The following is an 18,936-nucleotide window of genomic DNA, read 5'->3' on the forward strand; positions in this document are numbered from 1 at the left end:
TTACAGGAAAAAAAAAGATAGCAAGTAAGGTAAATTCAAGAGGGAACTGAAGGTGTGAAAGCGGCGGAAATGAACAGCCGACATTTGCCGTGGATATTTAAAGGTCCAAAATATCGGGAATTATCGCGTTTGCTCACTGAATTTATCAAAAGTAAGTTAATAATGCCTTACTTTTGATGAAATTCAGCGAGCAAACGCGATAATTCCCGATATTTTGGACCTGTAAATATCCACGGCAAATGTCGGCTGTTCATTTCCGCCGGTTTCGCACCTTCAGTTCCCTCTTGAATTTACCTTACTTGCTATCTTTTTTTTCCCCTGTAAATCTAGGTAGCTGTGCCTCACGGTCACCCCGACTGGCACAGTAAATTGCAGCTCACAACCTCGCCGTTTTCTATGTTTTTAACGGGTGGGAAAATGCGTTTTTTCCCCATCCACTAACATGTACCGAACCCTCGAGTGTCCTCCACTTGAGAATTTTGGTCACGTGGGTGCGGATCTACGCTCCAGTGACCTTTAGTGAAATCACCCTATGCACAACTGGGTTGCATTGAGGTGATGTACACCAAAGATCCTATAGCAGAGCTATATATATAGTTCTATAGGATCTTTGATGTACACCGTGTGCATGGTGGGTGTTATTTCCAGGTGTTGTACACGGTGTGAGCGGTGAGTGTTGTGTCCACTGTGCGTACGGCCAGAGTTATGCCCAGGTTTTGTACACTGTGTGCATGCCTGGGGTTGTATCCTGGCGGTGTACACTGTGTACAGGACGAGTGTTGCATCTTGGTGCATGATCTTTGATGCACACTGTTGTGTTGCCGGGGGTTTTATTCAAGTAGTGTATCCACTGTGTGCAGACCCTGCGTGGCGCTGCCTGGTGGCGGCGCTGTCTGTAGGGAACGATAAAAGCGGAGGGGCAGCGCGCGAGCCGGGCAGAGCAGTGCGAGTGATCGGCACAACGGCGCAGAGTTCGTCCGTTTCGGGCAGAGGGTTCTGGAGCTCGAGACGAGCTGAACCTGGTTTAAATCTGCATCCTCCCGCCCCCTCCCTCCCTCCCGCGCAGCACCCTCGCCCTCACACCCCGCGCAGCTCCCCCCCCCCCCCCCCGTCTGCAAACGCCGCCGCTGCGGCCCAGTGCTGCCATGGAGTGAAGCCCGGGGAAGCGGGCGTGGGATCTGCCGCCATCAGCAGGGGAGCCGAGTGCGGCTCTGCCGGGAACCGCTCGCACACCAGGCCCAGGCCGCGGGTACACGGCGATGAGCCGGCGACCGCCGAGGATTCAAACCGGGTGACGATCGGCCTGTTTGGCGAGCTGCAGCACCGGCCCCCGCTGTGATTTATTGTTTTTTATTTCCTTTTAAAGTCCAACAATTGCCTTTTAATTTCACTGCAGCGGTGGGATTTGTCTTTCCTTTCGCCGAGATGTTGGCTGGGGCCAAGGACAATCCGTGCCGCAAATTCCAAGCCAATATTTTCAATAAGAGCAAATGTCAGAATTGCTTCAAGCCCCGGGAGGTGCACCTTCTGACGGACGAGGACATGAACCAGGTGAGCGGGCAAAGCAATTCATGTGGAAAGAGCAGCGGTGTTTGCTTTATCATTCTTCCCCGATTTTCGCAAGTGGTGGTCATGGTCTTTGTTGTGTGATTTGGAGTGTGAATAATAATACTGCAGCTTATATTTTGGCTCTGGTCAATTTACCGAATCTGTCCCTGACTTTTATTCGGGGGAGAAATGGCAAAGACAGAATGTGTTTGAACATTAACAGAGTAGTATCTCTTGGATTTGCACCAACATTATGACTATTTGTTATAGTTTCCTGTCCCCCACCTAGACTAAACTGTGGAAGGAAAATAAGTAAAATTCCCCTTTTCCAATCCCTTTTGTGTTTTTCTTCTTCATTATATGAATTGGAGATTATGGACCAGAAATATGCTACGTTATGTTTAATAGTACTTAATTATGGCTTTTATACAGTATTCAGACCTTTCCTCGCACCCCCTCCCCCTTTCTCCATGACATTAAAAATAGGAAATTAAAATTCTAATTAGGTTATTAATGTTTCACAATAGAGTCAATAAGAGTGCTTAGACTATCATTTCCTTTCATTTCTCTTATCCAAATTACTAAGAGAGGAGGCGATCTCAATGGTAGTAGTATCAATGCAGATTAAATATCTACAAGGAACTGCACTGGGATCTGTGCTTATTCCTGACCCCTTTCCATCCCTCTCGTTCTCTCTCCCCCATGCCTGCAAACTTGTGTGTGTATATGCACACACACTTGTGTTTTCTATAAAATTTACATGATTTTTAAGGTCGGTTTACTATGATTAAAATTATAAAGTGATCCAATTGAATATGTACTGCATATATTCAAACCTTGTTTTTATAAATAATATTTATTCTTTGTAAATATTCAGTAGTCGCAGAAAACAATGACATCTTCAAATATCAAATAATGTCAAAATGATAAAATAAGTATAAACTCTGTAGTAAACTCACTTACTAACTTTTCTAAGCAGAAAAAATAATGAAGCGATTATTTCCACTTTATCACTTCCATTGAGTAAAGAAGGGGCCTGACCTGAAACATCACCTGTCCATGAACTCTTGAGATGCTGCCCGATTCGCTCTAGTACTTTATCTTTTTTTTAATTCCCACTTCAACTGTTGCTCAATTTCCACTGTAATAATTCTAATGTACCATGATCAGGATACATTTGAAATTGTTAAGAAAACTGGTCAAGATGTCAAGGAAACTTGTTGAAATTGATTTTTGTTTGAGATGCTGCCTTTTCACCTCCATTATGAAATGAAATAGCAGGAGTATTGGAGTGATATTTTAACACCGTTCTAACTGAGTGCTTAATAGGAAACTAGTGTACAAAATATTTTTCAGTATAAAACTACTTTGTTCATGAGACATTACTTTTTATATCTTTTTTTTCTTTTTTTTCCTTTTGAATCTTGTACTTTAAAAATCGCAAACTAATTAAAACTTGTTCATTTCAGTGTAGCAATAATTGGATGATTATTTCTGAAATGAAGGGTCGGAAACTTTACCTTCTTGATCAATTGTGCTATAATCTAAGAATAATATTGCTTAACTGGGTCGTTGTGCTACCCTTTATCATGTGTTTTATATAGCAATGCCTTTACTTACTGTGGTTGCCAAAAGATCACTGGACCTGGATGAAAGTTTGATGCTGTATCTCTCCTGTCCATGTGGCCCCAGCTAAACTCTATGGTTCTCTGAGCATTTCACAAACATTTTCCCCTCCATCCTTGCCGTAAACAAAATCCTCCTTCAACTTAACCTTGACAACCACACCTTGATGCTGAATGCAGAGCATTGAATTCAATTTCTGTTAATGAGAAATAAGGTTTGTTTATGTATGAATGTTATTTGCTCTGTGTTTATTCTTTAGCGTGTCAATTGAGAATGATATTTTGCAGAAGAATATGAATAAATTAGATATACTTTATGCTCACTATTTGCTTGTGATTTCTCAGACTTGGATTCCTGTGTATTTGTGTTCACTTCCTTTTAAACTATTTTACTGCAAAAAGTATAAAGCTTTATGACGTTTCTGCAGTTTTTCATGGACTTTTGGAAGAGTAACACTTCAAAGAATGCATAGCAAAGTTAAGGCCAATTCGAATAAAGTATAGCATGAATTAAACAAAAATGGTGTCAAGTCAGAAAATAGTCCTGGTAAACTGGAGCGTTAGTGACAGTGGTGATTTTGTGAGGTTATTGCTACAACCACTATATGTGTGCAGGTGAAATTTGCAGATCTCATGAAACTTCAAAATGAACATAGTGAAACGAAGAGTTTAAAAAAAAAAAAAAAAAAAAAAAAAAAAAAAATGTACAGTTGCATAAAGACAGTGGGCAGATTGGGTAGTCAAGTGTCAGATATGTGAAGTGACATGTTCGGTCTAAATAACTAGAGGAGACCGCGCAGGTTTAATAACGCCATTTCAAAGTTTGTGAAGGAAAAGATGGACTTGTTTGTGCATTATTAGGCAGTCCTTCAGTTTGCTGACGGTCTTGATCACACTGCCATGAAGGGTGAATGTACCCTTCATGGCATATGTGATATGTGATTTCTGCAAATACAAAGGTTGCCATTGTATACCAACTACTCCCTGGTCACGACCATGTCACTCTTATACCAGTGACAAATAAGTTGATTAGGGAGCTTAAGGTGAAAGGAAACTCGGAGATAGTGACCATAATATGATAAAAATTCAACCAGCCGATTGGGAGGGATAAGATGAAATTGGATTTATTGTTGAGTAAAGGTAACTATAGAGACATGAGGGAGGAGCTGGCTAAAGATGATTAGAAAGGGAGTAATTCGGAAGACGCAGGATCTTTTCATCCCAAATGTGAAGAAAGATTCTTAAGGAAGTATGAGGTGACCATGACTGACAAAGCATATAATATGGCAAAGATTAGCAGGAAGCTTGAGGTTTGGGACCTTTTAAAAACCAACAGAAGGCAACTAAAAAGGCAATGGGGAGAAAATATGAAGGTAAACTAGCCAAAACAGGATACCAAAAGTTTTTCAGATATACAAGGAGTAAGAAAGGCAAGATTGGACATTGGACTGCTATAAAATGACACTGGAGGAATGAGGCATAAAGAAATGGTGCATGAATTGAATAGTTTTTTTGCATCAGTCTTCACAGTGGAAGACAGCAGCAACTCAAATTCAAGAGTGTTGGGGCAGAGATAAGTGCAGTCGCTATTACTGAGGGGAAAGGTGCTTGGGAAGCTGAAAAATCTGAAGTTAGATAAGTCACCTAGACCAGATGGACTGCACCCCAGGGTTCCGAAAGCAGTAGCTGTAGATTGTGCACGCATTGGTAGTAATCTTTCAATTATCTCCAGAATCAGGATTGGTTCCAGAGGACTGGAAAAACTGCACTATGAAGGAAGCAAGGCAAAAGAAGGGAAATTATAGGCCAATTAGTTTATTTTAGCTTTACAGTGCCAAAACAGCCCCTTCAGCCCACCGAGTCTGCACAGACCAGCGATCCCCACGCATGAACAATATCCTACAGACCAGCGATCACCCCGTACACTTAACACTAGCATACACACTAGCGCCAATTTGCATTTATACCAAGCCGATTAACTTACAAATCTGTACATCTTTGGAGTGTGGGTGAAAACAGCAGATCTTGGAGAAAAACCCCTGCGGTAACGGAGAGAACATACAAACTCTGCACAGACAGCACCCATAGCTGGGATCAAACCCTTTTCTGGCACTGTAAGGCAGCAATTCTACCACAGCCCTGTTGGTCTGTCTTCAGTAGTTGGTAAGAGTTTAGTAATTTAATAAGTATGAAGTTTCGGGGTACTTGGAAGCACATGATAAAATAGGCAAAGCCAGCATGGTTTTGTGAGAGGGAGATTCTGCCTGAAAATTATGTTGGAATTTGTAAGGAACTAAATAGCAGATGGACAAAGGGTAAGCAGTGGATGTTGTTTACTTGGATTTTCAGAAGGCCTTTGATAAAGTACTGGATGTGAGGCTGCTGAACAAGATGAGAGCCCATGGTATTAGAGGAAAGATACTAGCATGGATAGAAGGTTGGCTGAATGGCAGAAGACAAGAGTGAGAATAAAGGGGACTTTTTCTGGTTGGCTGCCAGTGACTAGCGGTGTTCCGCAGGGGGGCGGTGTTGGGTCTGCTATTTTTCTCATTGTGTAGTAATGATTTGGATCATGGAATTGATGGCTTTGTGGCCAAGTTTGTGGATGATGTGAAGATAGGTGGAGGGGCAGGTAGTGTAGAGGAAGAAAGGAATGGGCAAAGTAGTGGCAGATGGAATACAATGTTGGAAAAGTGTGTGGACATGCACTTTGGCAGGAGATTATTTTCTAAATGGGGAGTAGATTCGGACATCGGAGGTGCAAAGACACTTGAGAGTGCTGGTGCAGGATTCCCAGCAGATTAATTTGCAGGTTGAATCGGTAGTAAGGAAGGCAAATGCAATGTTAGCATTCATTTTGAGAGCACTAGAATATGAAAGCTGGGGTGTAATGCTGCAGCTTTAAGGCACTGGTTAGACCAAATTGGAGTATTGTGAGCAGTCTTGGGTCCCATAATGAGGAGGGATGTGTAGGAAGGCAGTGGAGATGCTGGTTTACACCAAAGATAGATACAAAATACTGGAGTAACTCAGAGGGACAGGCAGCAGCTCTAGAGAGATGGAATCAGTGACGTTTTGGGTCGAGACGCTGCTTCAGGCTGAGATTCGGGGAGAGGGAAACTAGAGATATGGAAGGGTACAAAGAGCATGCAAGGTGTGAAAAGGACCAATCAAAGCAGACCTTGTTATGGAAATGTACAATGGTTCATTGTTGGCCATGGGGAAGGTGACAACAAGGCATACAAACAGCAAAATTAACCAGGAGGACAATGAAGCTAGTAGGAGAATTAGGTTGGGGAGGGATCCAGCGAAAAGGAAAGCAATTTTCATCTCGCATACATAAGCTGCGCAAATGAAATATGAGGCATTGATCCTCCAATTTGTGTTTGACCTCACTCTGATAATGGAGGAGGCTCAGGAAGGGGAGTTAAAGTGCTTTGCAACTGGGAGATCACGTAGGCCCAGGTGGACTGAGGGAAGGTGTTCAGCGAAACAATCGCCCAGTCTGCGCTTGGTCTGGCTGATATATAGGAGTCTACACCTAGAACAGCGGATCCAGTAGATGAGGTTGGAGGAGGTGCAAGTGAACCTCTGCCTATAGTAGATACAGTAGATGAGGTTGGAAGAGGTGCAAGTGAACCTCTGTCAACTAATCTACTGTGTTCTGGATGTGGACTCCTATATATCGGCGATGCCAAGTGCAGAATGGGCAATCGTTTCGCTGAACACTTTAGCTCAGTCTGCCTGGACCTACGTGATCTCCTGGTTGCTAAACACTCTTCCATTCCCATTCTGACCTTTCTGTCCTGGGCTGCCTCTACTGTCAGAGTGAGGAAGTATGAAGTGTTGCAGATTGCATCCTGCAGGAATGGTCATTATTGCTCTATTGCAAATCCTTCAAGCTAGGTAGAATTACAGTTGGGTGAATGTTTTTGCTACTGTTGACTTTATGAAGGTGTATACTGATACCAGATAATTTGAAAAATAGTGCCACGACAAACAGAAAATTTAGTTCATGTATTGACCCAGAAGGATATCCAGCAACCATTTTATTGCGTTTTTAAAAGGTAAAGAGAAAATTGTTACTTCGAATTTAGCTTGCAAGATCTGTGGATTTGAAAGTCTTTTGCGTTGCATTAACCCGTTCAGTTTCCTTTTCAGTTTTTTTGTAAGAATGGTGCTTTTTGATTTGAGTATTTGTTGACACTTGGTTTAAGTTTTGCAGCTGCATAGAGATTATAGTGTAGTCATATTTCTGAATAGTGTTGGGAAAGTAAGAAAAGTATTTGGATTCCACATAACCACTCCCTGCCTCCCTTCAGTATGTCTCCTGACAATGTGTATCCATTCCATCCATAACAAATTTATCAAATTTTTAATGCAAATCCAATCAAGAGAACTAGTCACAAATTTTATTTTGGACAAAAAAAAACAATGTTAAATTGTACAATATTGGAGTTATTTAAGGTGTTTTATTTGTTTGATTTAGTCGTAGATTGATGCATTGTGGAAACTTGCCCTTCAGCCCAACTTGCTCACACTGGGCAACATGTCACAGCTACACTAACCATATAACCATATAACAATTACAGCACTGAAACAGGCCATCTCGGCCCTACAAGTCTGTGCCGAACAACAACTTTTTTTCCCCTTAGTCCCACCTGCCTGCACTCATACCATAACCCTCCATTCCCTTCTCATCCATATGCCTATCCAATTTATTTTTAAATGATACCAATGAACCTGCCTCCACCACTTCCACTGGAAGCTCACCGCTACCACTCTCTGAGTAAAAAAGGTTCCCCCTCATATTACCCGTAAACTTCTGTCCCTTAATTCTGAAGTCATGTCCTCGTGTTTGAATCTTCCCTATTCTCAAAGGGAAAAGTTTGCCCACATCAACTCTGTCTATCCCTTTCATCATTAGTTCCCTCTCATCATTATCCCTCTCATCACTAGTTCCACTTGCTTATGTTTGGTCCATATTCCTCAACCTGTCCTATCCATGTACCTGTCTGTGTCCTATCCATGTACCTGTCTTACTGTTTCTTGAACGTTGGGATATTCCCTGCCTTCATTATCTCCTCTGGCAGCTTGTTCCATACACCCACCACCCTTTGTGTGGAAAAGGTTATCTCTCAGATTCCTATTAAATCTTTTCCCCTTCACCTTAAACCTATTTACTCTTGTCTTCTATTTAAATAGAATAGTCTTCTATGTAAAGGAAGACTGTCTACCTTTTGAAATGGGTTCGATCATATTTGCCCCCACAAAACTTCACAAAAAAACCTATAAAGAAAACCCCATAATACATAGTGGAATACGAATTTGGAAACATTGTCAATAATCCTTTATTCAAATCATCCTTTATGGACAAAGGTTTCACACAATGAAAAAATTATGGAATCAAAAATATTGGACATCTTTATGGGAAAGGCACTTTTCTTTCATTTCAAGAGTTACAACAGAATTATGGACTGCACTCAAATAATTTATTCAGATATCTACAAATTAGAGATTATGTTAAATCTAATACACAAGTCTACAGGACTAGGGAATCAGAAATCCTTGATGAATGTCTGAACAAGCATCCTAACACTGAAAAATTAATAGCTTGTATTTATAACACCCTCCTAAACAACGAGGTACCACCGACCGAACCATATAGATACAAATGGGAAAATGAAATAGGTCACCCTATAACGAAAGATATGTGGGACGAAAGTTTGCAACAAATACATCAATGTTCATTAAATGCTAGACATACTTTAATACAATTCAAGGTCTTACATAGACTACACTATTCTAAAATAAAACTAAATAGAATCTTCCCACAAATCTCTCCTATTTGTGATAGATGTCTACATCTAGAGGCTAATTTAACACATACATTTGCAAACTGTATAAAACTTAAACATTTCTGGACTGATATTTTTGAAATAACTTCAGAAGTTATTAATACAAAACTGGACCCAGACACAAAATTAATCATACTTGGAATATCAGAACAAAGTTTAACACTCACAACAAACCAAAGAAATTTCCTCGACTATAGTATAATAATCGGAAAAAAATTAATATTAACATTTTAGGCCCTATTACCCCCACAATTAAAATGTGGATTACGGAAATGTCGGAGACCCTATACTTAGAAAGAATTAGACTTGTCCTAATGGACAAACGCGGTCTTTTCGATAAAATCTGGGCTCCATTCATTAGCTATCTGAAGGGATAGATTGGCACAGCACGAGGACCCAACTGAAACTTGAACTCGGGTCAGATGAAAAGCTATACTTTATAATCTACGAACCTATCTCCATTGACGTATTACAGGTAACCCATTCCACCTCTTCCGTTTTTCTGGTTTTTTTTTATTTGTAACTTTCTACCCTCTCTTTCTCTCTCTTTCTATAAAAAAATAAAAACTCTAGATAATGGGGATAAAAATAAAAATAAAAAAATAAATAAACGGATAGATAAATAAATAAAAGGCAAGTGTGTGCATCTACCCGATCTATTCCTCCCATGATTTTATACACCTCTATAAGATCACCCCTCATCCTCCTGCACCCCAAGGAATAGTCCCAGCCTGCTCAAGCTCTCCCTATAGCTCAGACCCTCTCGTCCTGACAACATTCTCGTAAATCATCTATGTACCCTTGACAACACCTTTCCTATAACATGGTGCCCAGAATTGAACACAATACTCTAAATGCGGCCTCACCAACGTTTTGTACAACTGCAACATGACCTCCCAATGGTGAGGTCATTTTCCCCATCCACGCAATGATCAGGTTCACTTAAGATTTGATCCTATATTTCACAAGTTATTGGTGAATAAAATAAAAAAAAAGACAAAACTGCCTTTTCAACTGCCTTTCACACACAGATTCTTCAACCAGATTCAACTGATGACGTCACAATGAGGTGGGCGGGCACTATGGCTCGTGTCGCCGCCCGTTTCACACGCCCGCCCGTGACTTCGCTCAGGTCCACGCCCGTCCGCGGCTTCGCTCGTGTCTTCGGGTCCATGCTGGCCCGCGGCCTCGCTCGATTCCTCGGGTCCATGGCTGCTCGGGTCAACGCCCGTCCGCGCCTCGCTCGGGCTCACGCCCGCCCGCGGCCTCGCCCTGGTCCATGCCCGCCCGTGGCCTCACTCGGGTACGTGCCCGCCCGTGCTCATCAACACTGTGGTAAAGGAATTAAATCCCACTTACAGACCAGCTTCTAAAGTTATTCAAGGTCATACTCCAACTTCACATTCCTGACAACAGCTCAGAAACCATAGAGACTTCAATGCACATAGTTCTGAAATTTGCTCTGAGCAAGAGAAAGACAAAAAATTGCAAATCCATAAAGTTATCCCTTAAACCCCCCCCCCCCCCCCTCCCCACATCACCCCCATGCCCCCCCCCCCCCCACATGCCCTGCGTTACGTTGGGGGAATGGGTGAGTGCTGGAATATTGTGTTGGGGAGCAGACTCTGCACTTGGTCTAGGATTTCTTAAAATAGAGACTGAAAAATCGTTTTTTATAATCAAGCTTTCATTTTGTTGAATATTTTAAATGACTACCTTTTGACATAAGCCGGATAATGCTAGACGTATTCAACGTTGGGCTGTGTTCAACCCAACTTTGGAACTGGAAAGTAGACAAAATAAGTCGGATAAATAACAGGGATGTTGGGGGAGGGGATGTCTATGATGGGGTAACATTGGGGAGACTGCGGATAGCTGTAAACAAGATTATCTGGTCAATGAGTAAATGGGAGCAGTTGGAGAGCAAGAACAGAGACAAGAATGTGGGCATTGCAAAATGTAGAGCCGGATGACATGCCTGGCACCGCGAGTTAAAGTACTACTTTAATTCTCCGTCCCGCTCTCAATTCTGGCTTGCCAGCCTGTGGATTCCTGCACCGTAACAGTAAAGGGCCTGTCCCACTTGCGTGTCCTTGGCATGCAAATTGCGCGACCTCGTGGTCGCGTTGAGGCACACGGGCATCGTATGGCCGCGCTGGGCCGGTCCCACTGAGAAGCGTGGAGGGGTATGTAGTTTTGCGCGACATCGCACGGGGCTCCGAAATTTTTGTTGCAAACAAAATATTCGCGCGCCAACGGCCTGTCGCGTAACTGACGGCCAAAGTGGGACCGGCCCAAGATAATAGCACTACGCAATGTCTCACCTCCAACAGCAGCAGAGGCAAACGATCGCCAAACTCGGCCTGGGGCTCACGGTCGTTGCGGCCCGGATCCGTCCCCACGTCTACTCCCAGAGTGGGGCCAAGAAAATTGAAGATGGACACAAAATGCAGAAGTACAGTGGCTTGCAAAAGTATTCATACCCCTTGAACTTTTCCACATTTTGTCATGTTACAACCACAAAAACGTAAATATATTTTATTGGGATTTTATGTGATAGACCAACACAAAGTGGCGCATAATTGTGAAGTGGAAGGAAAATGATACATGGTTTTCAAATTTGTTTACAAATAAAAAACTGAAAAGTGTGGTGTGCAAAAGTAGCTTTACTCTGATACCTCTAAATAAAATCCAGTGCAACCAATTGCCTTCAGAAGTCACCTAATTAGTAAATAGAGTCCACTTGTGTGTAATCTAATCTCAGAATAAATACAGCTGTTCTGTGAAGGCCTCAGAGGTTTGTTAGAGAACATTAGTGAACAAACAGCATCATGAAACCCAAGGAACACACCAGACAGGTCAGGGATAAAGTTGTGGAGAAGTTTAAAGCAGGGTTAGGTTATAAAAAAAAATCCCAAGCTTTGAACATCTCACGGAGCACTGTTCAATCCATCATCTGAAAATGGGAAGAGTATGGCACAACTGCAAACCTACCAAGACATGGCCGTCCACCTAAACTGACAGGCCGGGCAATGAGAGCATTGATCAGAGAAGCAGCCAAGAGGCCCATGGTAACTCTGGAGGAGCTGTAGAGATCCACAGCTCGGGTAGGAGAATCTGTCCACAGGACAACTATTAGGTCAACAAATCGGGCCTTTATGGAAGAGTGGCAAGAAGAAAGCCATTGTTGAAAAAAAGCCAAAAGAAGTCCCGTTTGCAGTTTGCCACAAGCCATGTGGGGACACAGCAAACATGTGGAGGAAGGTGCTCTGGTCGGATGAGACCAAAATTGAAGTTTTTGGCCTAAATGCAAAACGCGTGGCGGAAAACTAACACTGCACATGGTGGTGGCAGCATCATGCTGTGGGGATGCTTTTCTTCAGCAGGGACAGGGAAGCTGGTCAGAGTTGATGGGAAGATGGATGGAGCCAAATACAGGGCAATCTTGGAAGAAAACCTGTTCGAGTCTTCAAAAGACTTGAAACTGGGGCGGAGGTTCACCTTCCAGCAGGACAACGACCCTAAACATACAGCCAGCTACAATGGAATGGTTTAGATCAAAGCATATTCATGTGTTAGAATGGCCCAGTCAGTCCAGACCTAAATCCAATTGAGAATCTCTGGCAAGACTTGAAAATTGCTGTTCACAGATGCTCTCCATCCAATCTGACTGAGTTTGAGCTATTTTGCAAAGAAGAATGGGCAAAAATTTCAGTCTCTAGATGTGCAAAGCTGGTAGAGACATACCCCAAAAGACTTGCAGCTGTGATTGCAGCGAAAGGCGGTTCTACAAAGTATTGACTCAGGGGGGCTGAATACTTTTGCACACCACATTTTTCAGTTTTTTATTTGTAAAAAAAATTTGAAAATCCTGTATCATTTTTCTTCCACTTCACAATTATGCACCACTTTGTCTTGGTCTATCACATAAAGTCCCAATAAAATACATTTACGTTTGTGGTTGTAATGTGACAAAATGTGGAAAAGTTCAAGGGGTATGAAAACTTTTGCAAGCCACTGTAATTCAGCGGCACCGGCAGCATCTGTGGAGAGAAGCAATGGGTGACGTTTCGGGTCAAGACCCTTCTTTACAGACTGAAGAAGAGTCTCGACACGAAACGTCACCATTCCTTCTCTCCAGAGATGCTGCCGGTCCTGCTGAGTTACTCCAGCTTTGTGTCAATCTTCAAATGACGTCACGCGCTCCAGACGGCTGTGCATACACATGAAATCGCGTGGGCCTGTCGCGCCTCAACGCGACCGTGAGGTCGCGTAATTTGCATGCCAAGGGCACGTAAGTGGAACAGGTCCCTGAGGCCCAAAGCAAGTTTGAGGAACAATGCCTTCCCTTGTATCTGGGCATGTTGCACCCTTATGGATTCGACATGGAATTTGACAATGTCAGGTAACTTGATTTTACCATCTTTATCAATTGCATGTCTATGACATTGGTTCAGCTTGGAATATGGAAGAGTACAGCACAGGAACAGGCCTTTCGATTGACTATGTGTCAAATTAAACAAACCATTTTGTTTTCACATGACCCATATCCTTCCATTCCTTCCACAATCATGTGCTTATTTACAAGCCTCTTAAACATCACTATTGTATCTGCTTCTACCGCCCCCTTTGGGGGGGGGTGGAAGATTGCAACCTTCACGTGATCCGCCCTGTTTCGAAGAATGCAATCAACCCGGCGTGCGCAATCAAATAGAACTATTTATCCTACAACTTTAGGTTGTGCACGCCATATGCAAGAAGAAGAAGAAGCCCCCTTTAGCAGTGCATTGTAGTTATTCAAAAAAATATTTTCTTGATCATGCAGATGTGACCCGCCGTATTTCCCGGCAATGAAGACGCTATTTTTTTTACCCAAAAGTAAGGCACGAGAATTTACCTGCTTCTTGGAGGCCGAAGGTTAGGTTGTTAGCCAAGAAAGATAGACTTGGCTATCCCTCAGAACACAACATTAAGAACGATGTTGCTGTACTGAGGGATAGCCAAGTCTATCCCTCACTGCTGGCAGCTGATAGGAAGTGGCTGTAAAGTGGGAAGCGGCTGTAAAAGGACTGCACTGCTGGGGGGGAGGATGGGAGAGTTCCTTTCACAGCGTGTGGGAAGTCTGGCCCTGGTCAGCATGGGCAGGGGCGTTGAGAAGGAGGGGGTCAGGGATCACGCCAGCAACTCACTCACCTCTGGCGCGGCTCTCCGGGCGCGGAGCCACTGCATTGTGGCCAGGGAGGGAAAGTCAGGGCTCTCACTTAACTTTTTTCCCCTGTTGCCAGCCGGGCAACTTAGGCAGCTTTTTAGGTTGCCAAATGACAGTTTAGGCGGTCAATTTAAGACGGTTTGCATGACGCGTGCGATAATGTGCTCGAACGAAGTGCGTAGTTACCAGTTGGAATTATGCTCAATGAAGCAATCGCATATTATTTCTGCTTCAAATAAAGTCACAAACTAAATTATTTACCAATCAAGACATAATATATACCTCAATGACATGCAGCAAATTTACAATACAGTATCTCAACTCTTTTTACACATTGCAATTAATGCAATTTCTATTATTTCTATCCACTTCCCAACAAAAATGTGGTTGGATTATTCAGCGTATGATCAACCTGTGTCAATAAATCCTGGACCATTGTAACATATATGCTTAACCATGCACACTACAGATTGATGCAAGCATGTTTTTGTGTGAAGGACCGAAAATTATCTTGACATGGCCCAAGCATGAGTCGTTATTGCTATTGGTAAAGAAACACTCTCGCTTCCCACATAATTTATCCACAACAAAATATACAGGTTGCAAGGAAACTTCTAAAGGCATTTTATGATAATAGCTGTTAAAACCGACTATACCCATCTGACAGGTTAAACATTACACTAACTCCACTCCCTTCACCACCTCCAGTTTAAATTCCATTTGGAATATTTTGGAGGACGAAGAACTGACAAGAGATGGCCAAAGGACATAACTGCAGCAAATGTTCTTTTGGTAATATGTTTAAAGGTGTCAAAACACCACATTGCCGGACATTCAGATTAAATGTATGTGTTGTGAACAGCAATGAAGATACCCAGTTTGTATGCACCAGACTTTAAAAAAATTATTGATAAACGCCGTTTCCATCATTCCCACTTCAGAATTAATGTTAAAATTTCAACTGAAATATCTCCTGACCAAATTTGTGATGTATATGACTGACTAGAAGTAAAACCTGGATAAATCCAACGTATAGTTGTGAATGTTGCTCATTAAATAACAGTACTGATACTCCATATTAAGAGCATTGATTTGCCGTTAAAATGAATTCTGTAATAACATCTTTATGGGTTAAAACAAATAATAACATTGGGATTTAAAACGCATTTGATTGCATTCCGTTATCAAACAGTCAATTTTCGCTCTGAAGACATTTCCAGCACAGTAGAGTCGGGGGGCTGTGAATCAGTGCGGGGTGGATAGATGGCGGTAGGGGGTGAGAAGGCAAGGTGCGGGATGGATAGATTGAGGCAGGGGAATTAGTGCGTGTTGGTTGGAATAGGTAAAATTGTGAGGGGAGAGTGCAGGGGATGTCAGTGGGGTTACATAGAAACAGAAAATAGGTGCAGGAGGAGGCCATTCGGCCCTTCGAGCCAGCACCGCCAATACCCCGTGCCTGCCTTCTCCCCATATCCCTTGACTCCACTAGTCCCTAGAGCTCTATCTAACTCTCTCTTAAATCCAACCAGTGACTTGGCTTCCACTGACCTCTGTGTCAGGGAATTCCATAAATTCACAACTCTCTGGGTGAAAAATCTTTTAGTCTGAAGAAGGGTCTCGACCCGAAACGTCACCCATTCCTTCTCTCCAGAGATGCTGCCTGTCCTGCTGAGTTACTCCAGCATTTTGTGTCTATCTTCGGTTTAAACCAGCATCTGCAGTTCCTTCCTATACACACATAAGTCTGTCCAGTCGAGGGTACAATTGCCGATTGAAATACAACAGCGAATGTTCAAGGATGATTAATGCACCTGGCCCCAGTTGATGTACTTAACTTCATCCCGCGTTGAAACCGATCCCGGGGTGCATTAATCACCAGTAAATAAACACTTCATTCCCCTCTTTTCATTACTTGTATGACAGTTTCTAAAATCGGTGCACACAATGCTTTGGGGCTCGTTTGAATGGGTGAAAAATACAGCGATTCCGAATCTCGCTGCACTTAGCCCAGTAGAGTTATTTTCCTTACTCGTTTCAATGCGCGTAAAAGCAAATGACAATACAACATGAAGATTCTTGCCACAAACAACCAAAAAAGCATGTAATGATTAGCGTTTTATTAACTTTTCGCCTTTTCATTTTGGATCGAATAAATAAAAGTGATAGACGTTTTCACGGAATTCTAATTTTTTTTAAATTATGGGTAGCATTTTGGAGATTTGTAGAGAAATGGAACACTTAATGCTGAGGCACCGTTACTGTAATCCGACGCTTAAAATGCCTGTTTTAAATTCTGAATATTTCTTTGCTGTAAAATAAATAGTTACACATGGTCATAGCTGGTTACCCTATATTCTGTTAATTGGTATTCATTTTTTTTTTTTTAACCGCGTAAATGAAAATTGCAGGAACAACGTGTTTTTAAAAGAGTTTACTTCAGTTGTGATTAGTTAACGGTGTAAACCATTTGAAATTGGAAACCAATTATATTTTCCCAAAACAAAAATCGAGGAAAAATGTCAATGCATAAATTCTGAATTCAATATCAAGAAACTGCATCAAGAAACATTGGATTATAATTTGATTTTAGATTCCTAATACGATCCACTATGAACCGCGACAGTTCTGCATGCGGCACACACTTGGGCAAATGAAATGCATTGGTCTTTAGCAATTCAGAACTGTGTTGTGCATTGCAATAATTTCATACATATTGAGCTGAAACTAGAGTCTGCAGTTTTAGAGCACGGCACAATTATAGGTAATCAAGAGAAAAATAATTAACTTTATCTAACACCTTGGTGAGAAGGGTCCAGAAGAAACGCCATGACAAAAGCTAATAGATTGGAGCGGAGACAGAAGCCGGTTACGGAAATGACACTGAGGGTTACCCATGACCTACTACTGATTTTCCGATGACTGGACTATCTAGCTCCGCTCTATGATCTTTGGCGATCAGTGAGTGAGTTGCTGGCATAATCCTCGACCCCCTCCTTCTCAACGCTCCTGCCTGTGCTGACCCGGGCCAGACTCCCCACACGCTGTGAAAGGAACTCTTTCCCCCCCCCCCCCCCCCCCCCTAATTGGTCCCTTGAAACAGTATTGTCATTCAATAAGATCACAACTGATTCAACATATCCCAGTGTGCTCCCGTTTTTCCCACTATCTCTCCACCTGCCGTCACCCTCCACCCCCTACCCATTCAGTCATTCAGAATGGAGGAGATCTGGAAGCCTTGGGCAAATTGAATTGTTAGGTTCTTTATTTTTATTTTTTTGAGCGTGAGAAATTCTATGTTCCGGCCAGCCTTTTTTCAAAATTTAGCAACTGAAAATGGTGGTGCGTCTTCAACGCAGGTGCGTCTTCATTGCCGGGAAATACGGTAATTTAAAATTGGAATGCAAGTTTTTTTTTCAAGAACTTTTCATGACCTCAAGACATTCTACAGTGTTTTATAGTCAACGGAGTACTTTTGAAGGTTAGTCAGTGTTATGTAGTAAATTTGGCAGCTAACCCAGGGAAGAAAGTTATTAGATTTTAGATTCTGTGATCCTGCATTATACTAATTGCCTGTTGCATTGAATTATTTGTAAAGCACTTTTTAGGATAGCCCAAGGCTTTTGATAGATATTTTAGGCAAACGAAAACAGAAAATAATGGAGCACTTTGCAGGTCGGGCAGAATCTGCGGAAAGAGAAAGTTAATTTCTCAGATTGAATAACCTTCATCAAAAGCTGTAATCGATCTGAAAGTTTAACTGTTTCTCTTTCTAGCACCAGCAGATGACACATTTTCTACATTAATTACTGAGTTGTATATTTGTTATTTTAAATTACCTGCTCGGGGAAGGGAAGCAAGCAGTTTACAACATTTTAAGAAGTTGGCCAGCAATGTAACCCCTTAATTATAACACTTAATTTGCATTTCTCATAATGCATGTCCTTTCCAAAATGAATGACTTTGGTTAGATCTGAAGATGTAGAAACAAAAAACTGCATTTGCTGGTTAATATATAAATAGACCAAAAGTGCACTCGGGTCCGCCGAAGCCTACTGGATCTCCCGGTTGCTCTCCCTTGTATCGCCTTGCATTCAAATCGGTCTTTACTTTGATTATTCAGTGACTGAGCATTTAGAAAACATAGAAAATAGGTGTAGGAGGAGGCCATTTGGCCCTTCGAGCCAGCACTGCCATTCATTGAGATCATGGCTGATCGTCCCCAATCAATAACCTGTGCCTGCCTTCTACCCATATCCCTCGATTCCACTAACCCAAGAGCTCTATCTCTCTTAAATCCATCCAGTGATCTGGCCTCCACTGCCCTCTGTGGCAGGGAATTCCACAAATTCACAACTCTCTGGGTGAAAACGTTTTTTCTCACCTCATTCTTAAATGGCCTCCCCTTTATTCTAAGACTATGGCCCCTGGTTCTCGACTCGCCCAACATTGGGAACATTTTTCCTGCATCTAGCTTGTCCAGTCCTTTTATAATTGTATATGTTTCTATAAGATACCCCCTCATCCTTCCAAACTCCAGTGAATACAAGGAATACAAGCCTAGTCTTTTCAATCTTTCCTCATATGACAGTCCCGCCATCCCAGGGATCAATCTTGTGAACCTACGCTGCACTGCCTTGATGTCCTTCCTCAAATTAGGAGACCAAAACTGTACGCAATACTCCAGATGTGGTCTTAC

General features: G+C 42.3%; 1 protein-coding gene across 4 annotated transcripts in view; it reads left to right on the forward strand.

Moving 5' to 3' along the window:
• The first annotated feature begins 587 nt into the window (after positions 1-587).
• mprip (myosin phosphatase Rho interacting protein) overlaps positions 588-18,936 on the forward strand; it is a 323,068-nt gene continuing 304,719 nt past the window's right edge. For 2 of the 4 annotated variants that reach the window (XM_055654083.1, XM_055654082.1), the window contains exon 1: positions 921-1,551. In XM_055654083.1, coding sequence (XP_055510058.1) covers positions 1,426-1,551 — 126 coding nt within the window. In that variant the 5' untranslated portion in view covers positions 921-1,425. Of the gene's footprint in view, positions 670-920; positions 1,552-18,936 lie in introns of those variants that run through there. The other 2 variants (XM_055654084.1, XM_055654085.1) reach the window with 2 other exon arrangements.

The sequence above is a fragment of the Leucoraja erinacea genome, chromosome 23 (assembly GCF_028641065.1).
Source record: "Leucoraja erinacea ecotype New England chromosome 23, Leri_hhj_1, whole genome shotgun sequence".
Classification (NCBI taxonomy): domain Eukaryota; kingdom Metazoa; phylum Chordata; class Chondrichthyes; order Rajiformes; family Rajidae; genus Leucoraja; species Leucoraja erinaceus.